Source organism: Oncorhynchus masou, chromosome 27 (assembly GCF_036934945.1).
Source record: "Oncorhynchus masou masou isolate Uvic2021 chromosome 27, UVic_Omas_1.1, whole genome shotgun sequence".
In the NCBI taxonomy this organism is placed as follows: Eukaryota; Metazoa; Chordata; class Actinopteri; order Salmoniformes; family Salmonidae; genus Oncorhynchus; species Oncorhynchus masou.
In genome coordinates this window covers 36750866-36765952 of record NC_088238.1, presented here as the reverse complement: position 1 = coordinate 36765952, position 15087 = coordinate 36750866, and the positions used below count along the sequence as shown (strand labels likewise).

General features: G+C 40.3%; 1 protein-coding gene across 3 annotated transcripts in view; it reads left to right on the top strand.

Moving 5' to 3' along the window:
• The window catches only part of LOC135516080 (1-phosphatidylinositol 4,5-bisphosphate phosphodiesterase beta-3-like), a 113674-nt gene extending 98896 nt beyond the window's left edge, over positions 1–14778 (top strand). For 2 of the 3 annotated variants that reach the window (XM_064940095.1, XM_064940094.1), the window contains exons 31-33: positions 2230–2287; positions 2535–2621; positions 7481–14778. In XM_064940095.1, the coding sequence (XP_064796167.1) occupies positions 2230–2287; positions 2535–2621; positions 7481–7774 (439 nt within the window). In that variant the 3' untranslated portion in view covers positions 7775–14778. Of the gene's footprint in view, positions 1–2229; positions 2288–2534; positions 2647–7480 lie in introns of all 3 variants that reach the window. The other variant, XM_064940096.1, reaches the window with a different exon arrangement.
• Positions 14779–15087: the final 309 nt, after the last annotated feature.

Here is a 15087-nt window from a genome sequence, read left to right as displayed (position 1 = left end):
GTCATGTGCCGTTTACTGAGGAGTGGCTTCCGTCTGGCCACTCTACCATAACGGTCTGATTGGTAGAGTTTTACAGAGATGGTTACCTTTCTGGAAGGTTTCCCAACTCCACAGAGGAACTCTGGATCACTGTCAGAGTGACCATCTGATTCTTGGTTGCATCCCTGACCAAGGCCCTTCTCTTCTTCCATTTAGGAATGATGGAGGCCACTGTGGTCTTGGGGACCTTCAATGCTACAGACATTTTTTAGTACCCTTCCCCAGATCTGTGCCAGAACACAATCCTATCTCGGAGCTCTACGGAGAATTCCTTCGGCCTCATGGCTTGGTTTTTCTCTGACATGCACTGACAATGGCCTTATAAAGACAAGTGTGCCTTTCCAAATCATGTCCAATCAATTGAATTATACCACAGTTGGACTTCAATCAAGACAATGAAGACATCAAAACTATGAAATAACACATATGGAATCATGCAGGAACCAAAAAAAAGCGTTAAACAAATCCAAATAGATTTTAGATTCTTCAAAGTGATGACGTCTTTGCACGCTCTTGGCATTCTCTCAACCAGCTTCACCTAGAATGCTTTTCAGGCAGTCTTGAAGGAGTTCCCACATACGCTTAGCACTTGTTGGATGCTTTTCCTTCACTCCGCGGTCCTGCTCATGCCAAACCATTTCAAATGGATTGAGATCGGGTCATCTGATGCAGCACTCCATCACTCTCCTTCTTGGTCAAAAAGCCCTTACACAGCCTGGAGGTGTGTTGGGTCATTGTTCTGTTTGTAAAAAAAAAAGATAGTCCCACTAAGCGCAAACCAGATGGGATGGCCTATAGCTGCAGAATGCTATGGTAGCCATACTGGTTAAGTGTGCCTTGAATTCTAAATAAATCACTGACAGTGTCACCAGCAAATCATCATCACACCACCACCTCTTTGCTTCACGGTGGGAACCACACATGCAGAGATCATCTGTTCACCTACTCAGCATCTCACAGAGTCACGGTGGTTGGAACCAAAAATCTCATATTTGGAGTCATCAGACCAAAGGACAGATTTCCACTGGTCTAATGTCCATTGCTCATGTTTCTTGGCCCAAGCATGTCTCTTCTTCTTATTGGTATCCTTTAGTAGCATTTTATTTTGACCATGAAGACCTGATTCACACAGTCTCCTCTGAACAGTTGATGTTGAGATGTGTCTGTTACTTGAACTCTGTGAAGCATGTATTTGGGCTGCAATTTCTGAGGCTGGTAACTCTAATTAACTTATCTGGATCTTCCTTTCCTGTGGCGGTCCTCATGAGAGCCAGTTTCATTATAGCGCTTGATGGTATTTTTGCGACTGCACTTGAAGAAACTTTCAAAGTTCTTGACATTTTCGATATTGACTGACCTTCATGTCTTATTAATGATGGAATGTCGTTTCTCATGGCTTATTTGAGCTGTTCTTGCCATAATATGGACTTGGTCTTTTACCAAATAGGCCTATCTTCTGTATACCACCCCTCACAACACAACTGATTGTCTCAAATGAATTAAGAAGGAAAGAAATTCCACAAATTAACTTTTAACAAGGCACACCTGTTAATTGAAATGAATTCCAGGTGACTACCTCATATTGAGAAAATGCCAAGAGTGTGCAAAGCTGTTCTCAAGGAAAAGGGTTGCTACTTTGAAGAATCTCAAATGTAAAATATATTTTGATTTGTTTAACATGATTACTTACATGATTCCATATGTGTTATTTCATAGTTTCGATGTTGTCACTATTATTCTACAAAGAAAAACCCTGAAATGAGTAGGTGTATCCAAACTTTGACTGGTACTGAATGTAAATAAGGTATTTCTGTTTTTATTTGTAGTACATTTGCAACAATTTGTTCGTCTGTTTTCGCTTTGTCATAATGGGGTTATGTGTGTAGATTGATGAGGGGGAAAAAATATATAGAATTATAGAATAAGGCTGTAACGTAACAAAATGTGGAAAAAGTCAAGGGTTCTGAATACTTTCCGAATGCACTGAATAAATTCAGCCCAGCTTTTATTCTTTGACTTTACTAATATGCTTTATCTTTTTTGCAGTGGTATCATTTCGGTATCGAATACCGTGATACTAAACCTGGTATTCAAATTCAAAATTCTTGTATCAAGACAACACTAGTCTGTGTGTGTGTTTCTGTTTCTCATGGTCTCTCTTCACCTCTCTCTTTCTATCTCTCTCTGTAGGGAACTGAATGAGATCAACAGGAAGCATATCTCAGACTCTGTCACGTTAATCCGCCGGGTAAGTGTGTGCAGGCCTCACACACATATACTTATCGCCTCACTCTTGAGTACATCTCTTTCATGCTTATGGCGGAATACATCTCTGTCAGCCATTGTGATGTCAATAACTCCCTTTTGCTCTTTGTTTTCTCCCTCCTCTGTTTCCCTCTTCTCTCTTTTCTTTCTCTCTCTCTCTCCCTCTTCCTCTCTCCCTTCCCCTTCCTCCTGCTTTCTTTCCATTCTCTCTGTCTCCTCACCTTGCCTAGTTGGATGAGGCCCAGTCAAGGCGTCAGGAGAAGTTGGTAATTGGTCAGAGAGAAGCCCAACGACACATAGAGGAGGAGCAACCATTGGTGAGACGCACACACACAGACACTGGTGAGACAGACACACATACTGTACCTTCAAATATGCTTTATTGGCATGGCTGTTAAAGTTGAATTAATCCTTCATCTAATCAATTAAAGTATATTTTTTCACTCTCTCTTTCTCTCTTCCTATCTCTCCTATCTCTTCTCTCTTCCTCTCTCGCAATTCAACTTCAATTTAAGGAGCTTTATTGGCATGGCAAACATATGTTTACATTGCCAAAGCAAGTGAAATAGATAATAAACAAAAGTTAAATAAACAAATTTAAAATGCACATTAAACATTACACTCACAAAAAATCCAAAATAATTACATTTCAAAAGTCATAATATGGATGTGTTGTAATTATGTGCAAATAAAGTACAAAAGGTCAAATAAATAAATATACAGTTGAAGTTGGAAGTTTACATACACTTAGGTTGGAGCCAATAAAACTCGTTTTTCAACCACTCCACAAATTTCTTGTTTAACAAACTATAGTTTTGACCAAGTCGGTTAGGACATCTACTTTGTGCATGACACGAGTAATTTTTCCAACAATTGTTTACAGACAGATTATTTCACTTATATTTCACTGTGTCACAATTCCAGTGGGTCAGAAGTTTGCATACACTAAGTTGACTGTGCCTTTAAACAGCTTGGAAAATTCCAGAAAACGATGTCATGGCTTTAGAAGCTTCTGATTGGCGAATTGACATAATTTGAGTTAATTGGAGGTGTACCTGTGTATGTATTTCAAGGCCTACCTTCAAACTCAGTGCCTCTTTGCTTGACATCATCCAAAGAAATCAGCCAAAATTTGTAGACCTCCAAAAGTCTGGTTCATCCTTGGGAGCTATTTCCAAATGCCTGAAGGTACCACATTCATATGTATAAACACTAGTACGCAAGTATAAACACCATGGGATCACGCAGCCGTCATACCACTCAGGAAGGAGACGCGTTCTGTCTCCTAGAGATGAACATACTTTGGTGCGAAAAGTGCAAATCAATCCCAGAACAACGGCAAAGGACCTTGTGAAGATGCTGGAGGAAACAGGTACAAAAGTATCTATAACCACTGTAAAATGAGTCCTATATCCACATAACCTAAATGGCCACTCAGCAAGGAAGAAGCCACTGCTCCAAAACCTCCATTAAAAAAAGTCAGACTACGGTTTGCAACTGCACATGCGGACAAAGATCGTACTTTTTGGAGAAATGTCCTCTGGTCTGATGGAACAGAAATAGAACTGTTTGGCCATAATGACCATCGTTATGTTTGGATAAAAAAAGAGGGAGGCTTACAAGCCGAAGAACACCATTCCAATTGTGAAGCACGGGGGTGGCAGCATCATGTTGTGGGGGTGCTTTGCTGCAGGAGGGACTGGTGCACTTCACAAATGGATGGCATCATGAGGAGTAAAATGATATGGATATATTGAAGCAACATCTCAAGACATCAGTCAGGAAGTTGAAGCTTGGTCCCAAATGGGTCTTCCAAATGGACAATGACCCCAATCATACTTCCAAATTTGTGGCAAAATGGCTTAAGGACAACAAAGTCAATGTATTGGAGTGGCCATCACAAAGCCCTGACCTCAATCCCATAGAAAATGTGTGGGCAGAACTGAAAAAGCGTGTGCGAGCAAGGAGGCCTAGAAACCTGACTCAGTTACACCAGCTCTGTCAGGAGGAATAGGCCAAACTTCACGCAACTTATTGTGGGAAGCTTGTGGAAGGCTTCCTGAAACGTTTGACCCAAGTTAAACAATGTAAAGGCAATGCTACGAAATACTAATTGAGTGTATGTAAACTTCTGACCCACTGGGGGGGATGTAAGAAATAAAAGCTGAAATATATCATACTATTATTCTGACATTGACATTCTTCAAATAAAGTGGTGATCCTAACTGACCTAAAACAGGATTTTTACTAGGATTAAATGTCAGGAAATGTGAAAACATTAGTTTAAATGTATTTGGCAAAGGTGTGTGTAAAGCTCTGACTTCAACTGTATGTTGTTTTTACAATGGTGTTTGTTCGACACTGGTTGGCCTTTTCTTGTGGCAGCAGGTCACAAATCTTGTTGCTGTGAGTGAACACAGTGGTATTTCACCCAGTAAGATGGCGCCGACAGAGATGGTCGCCTCGCTTCGTGTTCTTAGGAAACTATGCAGTATTTTTTTTTTTTTTTATGTATTATTTCTTACGTTGTTATACCAGGAAATCATAAGTCTTATTACATACAGCCAAAGAATACGGCTTTCCCGAAGCGGATCCTCTGTTCGGACCACCAACCAGGACAATGGATCTGATCCCAGTAGGCGACTCAAAACAGTGGCGCCGCAGACGGAGCGGTCCTCTGGTCAGGCTCCGTAGATGGGAACATTGCTCACCGCTCCCGAGTATACTACTCGCCAATGTCCACTCTCTTGACAACAAGGTAGACGAAATTCGAGCAAGGGTTGCCTTCCAGAGAGACATTAGAGATTGTAACATTCTTTGTTTCACGGAAACATGGCTCACTCAGGATATGTTATCAGAGTCGGCATAGCCACCTGGTTTCTTCACGCATCGCGGCGACAGAAACAAACATCTGTCTGGTAAGAAGGGCTTGGGTGTATGCCTTATGACCAACGACTTGTGGTGTAATCATAACAACATACAGGAGCTTAAATCCTTTTGTTCACCTGACCTAGAATTCCTTACAATCAAATGCCGACAGCATTATCTACCAAAATAGTTATCTTCGCATTATAGTCACAGCCGTGTATTTCCCCCCCAAGCAGACACCCCGACGGCCCTGAAAGAACTTCACTGGACTCTATGTAAACTTGAAATCATATATCCTGAGGCTGCATTCGTTGTAGCTAGGGATTTTAACAAAACTCATCTGAAAACAAGGCTCCCTAAATGTATGTTCAACGCTGGTCCGACCAATCAGATTCCACGCTTCAAGATTGCTTCGATCTCATGGACTGGGATATGTTCCGGATAGCCTCAGATAACAACATTGATGTATACGTTGACATGGTGAGCGAGTTTATCAGGAAGTGCATCGGTGATGTTGTACCCACAGTGACTATTAAAACCTTCCCTAACCAGAAACCATGGATTGATGGCAGCATTCACACAAAACTGAAAGCCCGAACCACTGCTTTTAATCATGGAAAGGCGACCGGAAACATGACCGAATACAAACAGTGTAGCTATTCCCAAGGTAATCAAACAAGCTCAGCGTCAGTATGGAGACAAAGTAGGGTCGCAATTCAACGGCTCAAACCCGAGACATATATGACAGGGTCTACAGTCAATCACGGATTACACTAAAAAAAACAGCCCCGTTGCGGACAGCGGCGTCTTTCTCCCAGACAAGTTAAACAACCTTTTTTGCTCGCTTTGTGGACAATACAGTGCCACTGACATGGCCCGCTACCAAAACCTGTGGGCTCTCCTTCACCGTGGCCAATGTAAGTAAAACATTTAAATGTGTTAACCCTCGCAAGGCTGCCAGCCCAGACAGAATCCCGAGCCGCGTCCTCCGAGCATGCGCAGACTAGCTGGCTGGTGTGTTTAGAGACATATTCAATCAATCCCTATCCCGTTCTGCGGTGCGCACATGCTTCAATAGGGGCACCATTGCTCCTGTTCCCATGAAAGCTAAGGTAACTGAGCTAAATGACCATCGCCCCGTAGCACTCACTTCTATCATCATGAAATGCTTTGAGAGACTAGTCAAGGGTCATATCACCTCCAACCTACCTGATACCCTAGACCTACTTCAATTTGCTTACCGCCCCAAAAGGTCTACAGACGTCACAATCGCAATCATACTGCACACTGCCCTAACCCATCTGGACAAGAGGAATACCTACAGTGGGGAGAACAAGTATTTGATACACTGCCGATTTTGCAGGTTTTCCTACTTACAAAGCATGTAATGATCTGTAATTTTTTATCATAGCTACACTTCAACTGTGAGAGATGGAATCTAAAACAAAAATCCAGAAAATCACATTGTATTATTTTCAAAGCTGGGACCGAGAGGCTGAAAAATTACTTGTTAGATATTACTGCACTGTCAGAACTAGAAGCACAAGCATTTCGCTACACTCGCATTAACATCTGCTAACCATGTGTATGTGACCAATAAAATTTGATTTGATTTGAATAGATGTGGTGGTTTATCAAAGTTGGATTTGTTTTCAAACTCTTTGTGGGTCTGTGTAATCTGAGGGAAATGTGTGTCTCTACTAATATGGTCATACATTTGGCAGGAGTTTAGGAAGTGCAGCTCAGTTTCCACCTCATTTTGTGGCCAGGGTGCACATAGCCTGTCTTCTCTTGAGAGCCAGGTCTTCCTTTGGCAGCCTTTCTCAATAGCAATGCTGTGCTCACTGAGCCTGTACATAGTCAAATATTTATTTAGTTTTGGGTCAGTCACAGTGGTCAGGTATTCTGCCACTGTGTACTCTCTGTTTAGGGCCAAATAGCACTGTAAATTATTTTATCTTTTTGTTTTCTCATGATTTGGTTGGTTCTAATTGTGTTGCTGTCTTAGGGCACTGTGGGATCTGTTTGTGTTTGTGAACAGCGCCCCAGGACCAGCTTGCTTAGGGGGCTCTTCTCCAGGTTAATGTCTCTGTAGGTGATGGCTTTTTTATGGAAGATTTGGGAATCACTTCCTTTTAGGTGGTTGTAGAATTTAACAGCTTTTTTCTGGATTTTGATAATTAGTAGGTATCAGCCTAATTCTGCTCTACATGCATTATTTGGTATTTTACGTTATACACGGGGGATATTTTTTTAGTATTCTGAATGCAGTCTCAATTTGGTGTATGTTCCATTTTGTGATTTCCAGCTGCAGGCCCGATTGGAGCGAGACTTGGAGGTGGAGTTACAACGTCTACCAGAGGAGATCTGCCAATACCTGCAGGCGCAACTCGAGTCCAAAGGTCTCCGTAGTGACGCTCTCTTCTCCTTATCCAATCACAGCCCTAGCTCCAGCTCGGGTCCGCCCTCCAACTGCTCCACACCCACTTTTCCCTTAACACCCAATAGGAGCACCTGGAACAGGAGTCTGGACAATAGCATTGCCTCATTGGTGGACTCATCCTCTTCCTCTACCCCTGTCCTATCAGAAGCAGATATGTAAGTTATATGTACATTTATGTACACCTAATGGTCCTGAGCTTCAGTTAGTTTTTTTGTTAATGTTTTCATTAAAAATATATATTTTTTTTCTTCTCACCAGGTTTTTAGATAAGAGAGATAGATGAGGTTACCAAAAGTTTTTGGTTGATTTTGAACTTCCCAGGAAAATGCCCTATGCGTGTTTTCACATGTTGGCTTGCGTCCCAAATGGCATCCTTTCCCCTATTTAGTACATTAGTTTTGACCAGAGCCCTATTGAGAATAGGGTACATTGGGATGCAGACATATTCTGTATGTGGACAGTGGACAAGAATATTCTGTGGATATATTATTATTATTAATCTGTGTAATGTAGTATTGTTGTTTTACATGACCTGTACTACTGACTAAAGGTGTCTTTGGGGAGAAAGGAGGGATGAATGGAGAAGAGGAGGAGGAGTGACCGTGGTAGTGAACAATTTAGATTTTTGGGGGGGAGCGATGCTGATTTGCTCTTGAATAGAGAGACCTTTCTCTCTGGAATAGAAAAACCTTCCTCTCCTCACCAATCCTCCCCCACTGGTACTTGCTGCCTGTCTGTCTTGGTATATAATATTATAATATTCCTCTGTGTATATTCATCAACATTATTTTACCACTTTTTTAATCTTTATTTTTTTGTGATGGATGATCTATTTAATTTAGTCAGCTGAGCAAATGCAGAGATTCTTTTTTGGGTGGGGGGGGTTAATGGTCGGGTTGCTATGGTAACCAGGGGAGACGACTTTGCGGTGTTATTTTAGCAATCATCGTACCCCTTCCCCCTCCCTTTTGGTTGTGAGGGTCTATTTAAAAGTTTGAACGTTTTCATACACATTGTTGATTGAATGGTTCACACCTTTGCTAGCAGGGAGAAGACCTCACACACGTCAAAAAATTGTAAGTTCCAAGTACCGTGGTGTCAGGGTACCTCTAGTGGTTAAGACCATTGGGCCAGTAACTGAAAGGTTACTGGTTCAAATCCCTGAGCTAATTAGGTGAAAAATGTGTTGATGTGCCCTTGAGCAAGGCACTTAACCCTAATTGCTCCAGTAAGTCGCTCTAGATAAGAGCTTCTGATAAATTACTAAAATGTATATGTACATTTAGGACCCCAAAAGTTGTTTTATTTTTACACTGTGTCTCGCTTTTCCTTATGAGAATATGTTTTTAAAAGCTGAATTTAAAGTTTTTAAACATTTTTTGTTATTGCTCTTTTATCACACGGTTTTATTTGTTTTAAAACCTTTTATTCAAAGAAGTCATGAAAACTATTTCTTAAATAGTTTATAGTGTCACTTTAGCTATTAGGTAGCCAGAGGCAGAGCCATATACAGTTGAAGTTGGAAGTTTACATACACCTTAGCCAAATACATTTAAATTCAATTTTTCACAATTCCTGACATTTAATCCAAGTAAACATTCCCTGTTTTAGGTCAGTGATAATCACCACTTATTAAGAATGTGAAATGTCAGAATAATAGTAGAGAGAATTATTTATTTCAGCTTTTATTTCTTACATCACATTCCCAGTGGGTTAGAAGTTTACATACACTCAATTCATATTTGGTAGCATTGAATTAAATTGTTTAACTTGGGTTAAACATTTCAGGTAGCCTTCCACAAGCTTCCCACAATAAGTTGGGTGAATTTTGGCCAATTCCCCCTAACAGAGTTGGTGTAACTGAGTCAGGGTTTTTGGCCTCCTTGCTCGCACATGCTTTTTCAGTTCTGCCCACAAATTTTCTATAGGATTGAGGCTTTGTGATGGCCACTCCAATACCTTGACTTTGGTGTCCTTAAGCCATTTTGCCACAACTTTGAAAGAATGTTTTGGGTCATTGTCCATTTGGAAGACCCATTTGCGACCAAGCTTTAACTTCCTGACTGATGTCTTGAGATGTTGCTTCAATATATCCACCTAATTTTCCTCCTCATGATGACATCTATTTTGTGAAGTGCACCAGTCCCTCCTGCAGCAAAGCACCCCCAGATCATGATGCTGCCACCCCTGTGCTTCACTGTTGGGATGGTGTTCTTTGGCTTGCAAGCCTCCCCCTTTTCCTTCCAAACACAACGATGGTCATTATGGCCAAACAGTTTTTTATTTTTGTTTCATCAGACCAGTGGACATTTCTCCAAAAAGTACGATCTTTGTCCCCCTTTTTTTATGGCGGTTTTGGAGCAGTTGCTTCTCCTTGCGGAGCGGCCTATCAGGTTATGTCGATATGACTCGTTTTTCTATTGACATAGATACTTCTGTACCTGTTTCCTCCAACATCTTCACAAGGTCCATTGCTGTTGTTCTGGATTTGATTTTCACTTGTCGCACCAAAGTATGTTAATCTCTGGGAGACAGAATGTGTCTCCTTCCTGAGTGGTATGACGGCTGCTTGGTGCCATTGTGTTTATACTTGCGTACTATTGTTTGTACAGATGAACGTAGTATCTTCAAGTGTTGGGAAATTGCTCCCAAGGATGAACCAGACTTGTGGAGGTCTACAATTTCTTTTCTGAGGTCTTGGCTGATTTCTTTGGATGATGTCAAGCAAAGAGGCACTGCGTTTGAAGGTAGGCCTTGAAATACATCCATAGGTACACCTCCAATTGACTCATATAATGTCAATTCACCTATCAGAATCTTCTAAAGGCATGACATAATTTTCTGGAATTTTCCAAGCTGTTTAAAGGCACAGTCAACTTAGTGTATGTAAACTTTTGACCCACTGAAATTGTGATACAGTGAATTATAAGTGAAATAATCTGTCTGTAAACAATTGTTGGAAAATGACTTGTGTCATGAACAAAGTCATGCACAAAGTAGATTGCCAAAACTATAATTTGTGAACAAGAAATTTGTGGAGTGAAAAACAGGTTTTAAGGACTCCAACCTAAGTGTATGTAAACTTCCAACTTCAACTGTATATATAGAGAGAGTTCGGCCAATTTTTAGAATGGACACCATGTTGCTGCCATTGAGCATTCCATTTATCCATTCATGACAAGTATTTGGATTTTAAATAAATTCAAGATGTTCAGTTACTTAGCATGTTTAAATTAAGAAAATTCTATAAACTGCTATTTGTCAATATTGCACATGGCTACCATATGGAATTATTTGATTGTCTGTGTCATGTAAATGCATCATAATGCAGAAAACTCAATGTCTTAACTCTCTAAATAGTATAGTCTTCTATGTTCTAGAATATGGCCAGAGAATTTTACTGCAGAACACTAAGTTCTAGAATGCAGTGGTTCTATGTTACAAAGTTAGAGGCTCTTCATAGGCCTTCGCGTTCACATGCTGAAGAGAGTTCCATTGAAGGTGTGTGTAATGCATGCATGTGTGCATGCGGGTATCAAATAAGATCTAGATGAAACAGAAAGACCCAGAAGATTGTGCTCCGTTCACTATTGTGGTTAGCCAGTTTCCTACCCTAGAGACTCAGCCTGGGGATTAATTCAGTTTAGCCTTGTGGGCTAGTTTCAACTCTATCTCCACACATATACACACACACACACACACACACTCTCTTCAGCCCCACACTGTAAACCAGGGTCCATCAACTAGATTCAGCCGTGGGCCGGAGCATAATTACAAATCATTTGTAGACCGCAAATTGAACCGCAAAAAGCCCAAACAGATATATTTGACAAAAACCTAATAATTTCAAACTATGCTTACATTTGTTTATGATTATGTGTCACTCGATTCTGTGTGGGAATACTTTGGAACAGATTTTCTGAAGTAAAATAACTTGGAGCTGATTTCCTGGTGTTTTTACAGATTATTATGTCCAACAATGAAAATTTTAAAAAATACAGTACCAGTCAAAAGTTACACACCTGCTCATTACTGTTTTAATTTGTTTGTTTAAAAAAAACTATTTTCTACATTGTAGAATAATAGTGAAGGCATCAAAACTATGAAATAACAGCTATGGAACCATGTAGTAAACCAAAAAGTGTAAAGCAAATCTAAATATTTTTATAGCCACCCTTTGCCTTGATGACAGCTTTACACTCTCTCAACCAGCTTCATGAATTAGTCACCTGGAATGCATTTCAATTAACAGGTGTGCCCTGTTAAAAGTTCATTTGAGGAATTTATTTCCTTCTTAATGCGTTTGAGCCAATTCGTTTTGTTGTGACAAGGTAGGGGTGGTATACAGATGAAGCCCTATTTGGTACAAGACCAAGTCCATATGTGAAGAACAGCTCAAATAAGCAAAGAGAAATGACAATCCACCATTACTTTAAGACATGAAGGTCAGTCAATCTGTAAAATTTCAAGAACTTGAAAGTTTCTTCAAGTGCAGTCGCAAAAACCATCAAGCGCTATGATGAAACTGTCTCTCATGAAGACCATCACAGGAAAGGTAAACCCACAGTTACTTGCAGAGGATAATTTCATTAGAGTTACCAGCCTCAAACCTGTATAAATAAAGGTTTAAAAAAATAAAAGGTATGTGGGTGACTCCCCAAAAATATGGAAGAAGGTACTCTGGTCAGATGAGACTAAAATTGAGCTTTTTGGCCATCAATGATAATGCTATCTCTGGTGCAAACCCAACACCTCTCATCACCCAGAGAACAACATCCCCACCGTGAAGCATGGTGGTGGCAGCATCTGGAGATTGAGAATCTGTGGTATGACTTAAGGATTGCTGTACTCCAGCAGAACCCATCAAACTTGAAGGAGCTGGAGCAGTTTTGCCTTGAAGAATGGGCAAAAATCCCAGTGGCTAGATGTGCGAAGCTTATAGAGACATACCCCAAAAGACTTGCAGCTGTAATTGCTGCAAAAGGTGGCTCTTCAATGTATTGACTTTGGAATAGTTATGCACGCTCAAGTTTAGTTTTTTGTCTTATGTCTTGTTTGTTTCACAATGAAAAATATTTAATAAGTGGTAGGCATGTTGTGTAAATCAAATGATACAAAAATATATTTTAATTCCAAGTTGTAAGACAACAAAATAGGAAAAATGCCAAGGGGGGTGAATACTTTCGTACGCCATTGTAAATCCTTCACAGAGTTCAAGTAACAGACACATCTCAATATCAAATTTTCAGAGGAGACTGCGTGAATCAGGCCTTCGTGGTTGAATTGCTGCAAAGAAACTACTACTAAAGAATACCAATAAGAATAAGAGACTTGCTTGGGCCAAGAAACATGAGCAATGGACATTAAACCGGTGAACATCTGTCCTTTGGTCTAATGAGTCCAAATTTTAGATTTTTGGTTTCAACTGCCGTGTCCTTGTGACATGCAGAGTAGGTGAACGGATGGTCTCCACGTGTGTGGTTCCTACTGTGAAGCATAGAGGAGAAGGTGTGATGGTGTGGGAGTCATTTGCTGGTGACACTGTTGGTGATTTATTTAGAATTCAATGTACACTTAACCAGCATGTCGACCACGGCATTTGGCAGTAATACACTATCCCATCTGGTTTGCGTTTAGTGGGACTATCATTTGTTTTTCAACAGGACAATGACCCAACACCTCCAGGCCTTTTAAGGGCTATTTGACGAAGGAGAGAAGGAGAGTGATGTAGTACTGCATCAGATGACCTGGCCTCCACAATCACCCGACCTCAACCCAATTGAGATGGTTTGGGATGAGTTGGACCGCAGTGTAAAGGAAAAGTAGCCAACAAGTACTCAGCATATGTGGGAACTCCTTCAAGGCTTTTGGAAGCATTCCAGGTGAAGCTGGTTGAGAGAATGCCAAGAGTGTGCCAAGCTGTCCTCGATGCAAAGGGTGGATACTTCGAAGAATCTAAAATATAAAAAATATTTTGATTTGTTTAACACTTTTTTGGGGTACAACATGATTCCATATGTGTTATTTCATTGGTTTTGATGTCTTCACTATTATTTTACAATATAGAAAATAGTCAAAATAAAGAAAACCCCTTTAATGTGTAGGTGTGTCCAAACTTTTGACTGGTTCTGTATATAAAAAATAAAATAGTTTTTTTTTGCTCAGAAAACTTGGTGGGGCAAATACAAATTCCCCAGTTGGGGAACCCTGCTGTAGACCATGTGTAAGGGCGTCAACTGCCATCCCTTCTTACATTCATCCTTCCCCTTACAAGACTTTCTCTTCCATCCCCAGGTCACTTAAAGGTCCCGAAATGTCATTAAAATGATAGAGTTATGGAGATGTCACCCTATCCCCCTAATAATCCTGCCACCTGTATCCAAGTGTTTAACACTGGGGAGAGGACCAGGTACTTTATTTTCAAACTTTATCAATGTAGATGCAACAGTTATTTTTCGTACTTTGGACATCATACTGGGATCTGGTTTCATCCAAATATCATCCAATTTCATGAAAGACATCATTTTGACTGTTCATGATCTTTAGAACAGACTGAGAGATGGAGGAGAGGTATAGTTGGTTGACACTGTATGACTGCAATGCCTTCTTACATTCACCCTGTCTACCCCTCCATCCATCGTTCTCTCCCTCCTTCCCCTTACAAGAGTTTCTCTCCGAGCCCCAGGTCACTTGATAGAGAGGTATAGGTTTTGTCCCAAATTACACCCTATTCCCCATATAGTGCACTATGGGCCCTGGTCTATATCGGGAATAGGGTACCATTTGGGGCGCAGACAGAGTTTGTTGACGCTGTATGTAGAAATGATGAGTTTCTCTCTCTGCCCCAAGCCACATAATATATATAGAGAGAGACACATTTTTAAAAAGCAGGATGAAGAAGGAGAGTGAGATAGTTTGAAGACACTGTATATAGAAAGGACTGGTCCGCCATGTCAAAGGGAATAATACTATGATGCATCAAGATGTAATATGTTTTATTGTTTATCTGGAGATATAATATAAACTGTATAACTGTAAATTCAATAAATACTGAATTTTTGTCTAAAATCTCTGCTTTGTCTTGGTTGGTTGGTTGCACTGCTCCAGTCAGAGAGAACAGTACATAAGAATAAAACACAATAAAGACTGAAGGTTTGTTTTCATTGTGATCCTTGTCTCGTTTTTTTTGTTCTATTTATTTTCCTGAAAACTATATTTTCAAGAAGCAGTGCCAGCAGATTGCAATACTGTGTAATATTTCCTACAAACAGTTTGTGAAAGAAGTTTAGCTATTATTGTGTTATATCGGCCAGGACTCAATCCAAAACATGCTTAACATTTAAAATGAATTTTCAATTGAGCAAACATCTACAGCGCTTACCTTGAATGCAATCTCTGCAAACACAGTAACATTGCCTTTTAAATGGCGTGTTGAATCCTGGCCATTGGGTAAGTAAGCAAACCATTTTATT